The sequence below is a fragment of the Penaeus vannamei genome, chromosome 40, assembly GCF_042767895.1.
Source record: "Penaeus vannamei isolate JL-2024 chromosome 40, ASM4276789v1, whole genome shotgun sequence".
In the NCBI taxonomy this organism is placed as follows: domain Eukaryota; kingdom Metazoa; phylum Arthropoda; class Malacostraca; order Decapoda; family Penaeidae; genus Penaeus; species Penaeus vannamei.
In genome coordinates, this window is record NC_091588.1 from 5440754 (window position 1) to 5445753 (window position 5000).

A 5000-nucleotide genomic window follows, 5' to 3' on the forward strand; every position below is an offset into this window, starting at 1 on the left:
CTTTGACAGATAGACAAGATGGCTGGGATGAAAATGCTCCTTTTAGCAGCGGTCCTCTATTTGGGCGGAGTGAAGGTGGGTTGGGGAGTGGGCGAGTGGGGGGAGTGGGCGAGTGGGGGGAGTGGGCGAGTGGGGGGAGTGGGCAAGTGGGGGAGTGGGGGAGTGGGCGAGTGTGGAGGAGGGGGTGTGAGGGGGAGGGCGAGTGAGGATGGTCGACGTGGTAGGCGAGTGTGGGGATGGGGGGAGTGGGCGGAGTGAAGGTGGGGGGGGGGGGGAGGTTGTGGGTGTGTGGGGGCGAGTGGTGGGCGAGTTGGGGGATGGGGGTGGGTAGGATTGGGTCGGATGTTGGGCGAGTGGATGGGTGAGTGAGTTTGTGGATGGCGTGGTGGGCGGGAGGATGAGTGGGAAAGTGGGTAACAAGACTCGAAGTACATAACCCAAGATACTGTGTCGGTGAAAGATAAATAAGGGGAGGACATATATATATAATATATATATATATATATATATATATATATATATATATATATATATATATATATATATATACATATATATATATATATGTGTGTGTGTGTGTGTGTGTGTGTGTGTGTGTGTGTGTGTGTGTGTGTGTGTGTGTGTGTGTGTGTGTGCGTGCGTGTGTGTGTGCATGTGTATATTATCTTTTTTATTATTATTATTTTTCAGAAAACACACCCCACTTATACATATATGGATGCGTGTATGGTGTATGTTTGAGCGCACGTACATATAAGCACATGAACCTGCATACACCACGCCACATACACCCATCGCCTCCCTCTGTCCCAACCTCCCCAGGTGGCAGCTGGCGCTTCCCGCTCGGAGCAGTGTCGCTCAGAAGGTGGCAGCTGCGTCTCTGCCGGAAGCTGCCGTTCCCCCGCGGTGGCTGCCTCGGCCTGCGAAGACGGACCCGCTGTGTGCTGCAATCCCTCGGGGTTGAACGCCTTCGCCCGCACGCTGGAACTGGACGGCTTCGAGATCGGCCTGAGAGTCAGTGAGTGCCTTTGGGTTCGTCGTCTCTCTTTCTGCGTTGGTCTCTTTGGTGTGTGTGTTTGTTTTCTCTTTATTATTTTTTTTTCTGACAGATATGTTGTCTTTCACTCTTCTTGTCTATGTATCTTCGATATGCTTTCTCTCTGTCTCTGTCTCTGTCTCTCTCTCTCTTTTGCCGTCTTTTCTAGCGGTCACGGCAAAAGCGACGCCTCTCGCGTGACAGGTATTGAGCAGGTGGTAAACATTTAACGAGTTGCTAGATGCTTTTTTCCTACCTTAGTTATTTTCTTGCATATATGTACTTATTATTGGATATCTACATCACAGTAGAGTCCACCATATCAAAAGACATCTAGGATATGATATTCCAAAATTCTGTGAACCAACCAATCGAAAAAAAAATAATCAGTGTAGTAAAGCAGCTAGCCGTCAACCGCGGCCATTCCCATTACGTAACAGAAGTGGGCGGAGCTTAGCAAAGTGTCTCGCCTCTGATTATGAGACAGCTTTTGGGTGATGGCGTGCGTCGCGTGAGACCTTAATTAAAGGCCCGATTGCAGTAGCACTTTTTCTGTCAATTTTTGCATTTCCGGATGAACTTTTCGCGTGGAAAAGGACTGACTATCACACTACCAAGCGATAAAACATTGTGAATAAACCTGGTGCCATCGGAGTTAGGACCCGGGAATCACACGAGCATTCTCATGCCTATCACGTTATTTTAAAGGAATATGATGATGTATGTTATTTATATGAATGTTCTAAAATATTAGCTTATGTTTGCATTCACTCAACTTATCTATTTTATCCATAAGAGATATTCTAGCTGTATAGATCTTTCGTAGCACAAGATCAAGACGGAAATTTGTGAGACGAAAACGTTCATTGCCACCGGAAAAGATGGCTTTTACCTTTATTTGTTTTTTTGTTTTGTTTTGTTTTTCTCTTATATATTCGATTTCTCTTCATCTCTCTTGTTTTCTCTCTCTCACTATCACCTTTCCATCTCTGTTTTCTCTATGTTATTTCTCGCCATTTCTCGCTCTCTCTCTCTGTCTACACACACACACATACACACACACACACGCACACACACACACACACGCACACACACACACACACACACGCACACACACACACACACACACACACACACACACACAAACAAAGAAACACACACACACATATAAATATATATGTAATCTTTCTCTTTCCTCTTTCTTCTCCCTCTCCCTCTCCCACTCTCTTAACCGAAACACTTACACTCATAACACCTCCCCCCCCCCTTAAAAAAAAGTCCAAAAAATAAAAAGCAAAAAAAAAAAAAAAAAAAAAAAGAAAAACATCTTAAATAAAGCAACACCCCAAAAAGGGAGAGAGAAAAAAAAAAGAAATGAAATCTTAAAAAAAAAAAAAAAAAAAAAAAAACAGAAAAAGATAAAAAGATAAAATAAAATAAAAAAATAAAATACACCATCTCTTCACAACCTGGTTTCCTCTCTCCCCAGACCCTTGCAGCGACCGAAAATGCCGTAAATGGTACCGAGGTGTCTGGTTGACTGACCCTGCCACCTGCACAGACAAGAAGCGGCTGGTGAACTACTGTGCGACCACTAACCAATGGTATAGGGGCGAAGTAGGGGGTAAAATGGGGGTGTTTGTTGGTGGAAGGGGTGAATTTATATGTTTATTTTTTTATTTTTTGTTTATTTATTATCATAACGATAATAATACCCTCCTTCTACCCTACCCTACCCCCCTACCTTCCCCCCTACCCTACCTCCCATCTCCCCCCTTACCCAACCCTCTCCTCCATCTCTCTCTCTCTCTCTTTCCCTCTCCATCTCTCTCATCTCCTCCTTTCCTCTCTCCCCATCCAGGTGTTGCGCCCCGCCCTGCTCGTGGAAGTCCCCTCCCCCCAACCCTCTCCTCCCCTACCCCCCCCCCTTACCCAACCCTCTCCTCCACCTCTCTCTCTCCCTCTCCTTCCCCCTCTCCACCTCTCTCATCTCCTCCTTTCCTCTCTCCAGGTGTTGCGACCCACCCTGCACGAGGAAGTCCCCCCCCCAACCCTCCCCCTCCCTACCTTCCTTACCCCCCCATCTACCCTACCCTCTCTCTCTCTCTCTCCCTCTCCTCCATCTCTCTCTCCTTCCCCCTCTCTCCACCTCTCTCATCTCCTCCTTTCCTCTCTCCAGGTGTTGCGCCCCGCCCTGCACGAGGAAGTCCCCCCCCAACCCTCTCCTCCCCTACCCTCCCACTCCCTCCATCTCCCTCTCTCCCACTCCACCTCTCTCATCTCCTCCTTTCCTCTCTCCCCATCCAGGTGTTGCGCCCCGCCCTGCTCGAGGAAGTCCCCCCCCCCCAACCCTCCCCCTCCCCCTCCTTACCCCCTCCCCCTCTCTCTCTCCCTCTCCACCTCTCTCATCTCCTCCTTTCCTCTCTCCAGGTGTTGCGCCCCGCCCTGCTTCAGGAAGTCCCCCCCCCCCAACCCTCTCCTCCCCTACCCTCCCACTCCCTCCCTTCCCCCCCTTACCCCCCCATCTACCCTACTCTCTCTCTACCTCTCCATCTCTCTCATCTCCTCCTTTCCTCTCTCCCCATCCAGGTGTTGCGCCCCGCCCTGCTTCAGGAAGTCCCCCCCCCAACCCTCCCCCTCCCTACCCCTCTTACCCCTACCCCTCTCCCCCTCCCTTCTCCTCCCTCTCCATCTCCCTCTCTCCCTCTCTCCATCCCCATCTCCCTCTCTCCATCCCCATCTCCCTCTCTCCATCTCTCTCCACCTCTCTCATCTCCTCCTTTCCTCTCTCCCCATCCAGGTGTTGCGCCCCGCCCTGCTCTACCCCCCATCTACCCTCTCCTCCATCCCTCTCTCTCTCTCTCTCCATCTCTCTCATCTCCTCCTTTCCTCTCTCCAGGTGTTGCGCCCCGCCCTGCACGAGGAAGTCCCCCTCCCTACCCCTCTCTCTCTCTCTCTCCCTCTCCTCCATCTCTCTCTCCTTCCCCCTCTCTCCACCTCTCTCATCTCCTCCTTTCCTCTCTCCCCATCCAGGTGTTGCGCCCCGCCCTGCACGAGGAAGTCCCCCCCCCCCAACCCTCCCCCTCCCCCTCCTTACCCCCTCCCCCTCTCTCTCTCCCTCTCCACCTCTCTCATCTCCTCCTTTCCTCTCTCCAGGTGTTGCGCCCCGCCCTGCACGAGGAAGTCCCGTTGCCAGAAGAAGAAGGGATACTGCGTTCCGAGGAAGGATATGTGTCCCAGTGGCAGGACGAGGCGCCGGCTGTGTGGTGGCAGGATGTGCTTCTGCTGCTTGCCAGGTGAGGTGACGAAGGTGGAAATGAGGAAGTGGAGATGAAAGGTGGAAATGAGGAAGTGGAAATGAAAGGTGGAAGTGAGAGAAATGAAAAATGGATAATGCAAAAATGAAATGAAAAATGGAAATGAGGAAAATGAAAGAGAAGGAGAGGAGAGTTAAATGGAATGAAAGAGAATGAAAATGCGAAAAATTGAAACGATGAACATTAAATGAAAAATGGAAATGAGAAATATGAAAAAGAGAAAAAAAAAGAAGAAGAACAGTAAATGGAATGAGAGAAATGAAAAGGGGGAAAATGAAAATGAGAATGATGAAAAATAAAAGAAAACGAAGATTTAATAAAATAAAGGCGGAGGAAAAAAGGTAAATGAAGAAAAAAAGAAAAAAAGAATAAAAGGAAATTGAAGTATAAAGAAGAAAAGTCAAAGGAAAACCAAGAAAAATAAAATGAAAAAAATCAAATTAAGAAAGGGAAAAGAAAGAATAAATGAAAATAAAACAGGAAATGAATCAAAGGGAGAATAAAAAAAAAGAAGAAGAATGAAAAAAAGAAAATGAAAGAAAAATATGAAAAAGGAAGGAGAATGAAAAATAGAAAATGAAAAGAATAAGGATATTAGACACGAGGAGGGGAAATAATAAAAAAAACGGAAAAAAGAAAAAAATAGA

General features: G+C 47.9%; 1 protein-coding gene across 1 annotated transcript in view; it reads left to right on the forward strand.

Annotated features, from left to right (window-relative positions):
- Nucleotides 1-5000, forward strand: part of LOC113821586 (tolloid-like protein 2) — a 14491-nt gene that overhangs the window by 2465 nt on the left and 7026 nt on the right. The window contains exons 2-5 of the mRNA XM_027374094.2: nt 10-75; nt 823-1018; nt 2526-2640; nt 4193-4332. Coding sequence (XP_027229895.2) covers nt 19-75; nt 823-1018; nt 2526-2640; nt 4193-4332 — 508 coding nt within the window. The 5' untranslated portion in view covers nt 10-18. The remainder of the gene's footprint in view (nt 1-9; nt 76-822; nt 1019-2525; nt 2641-4192; nt 4333-5000) is intronic.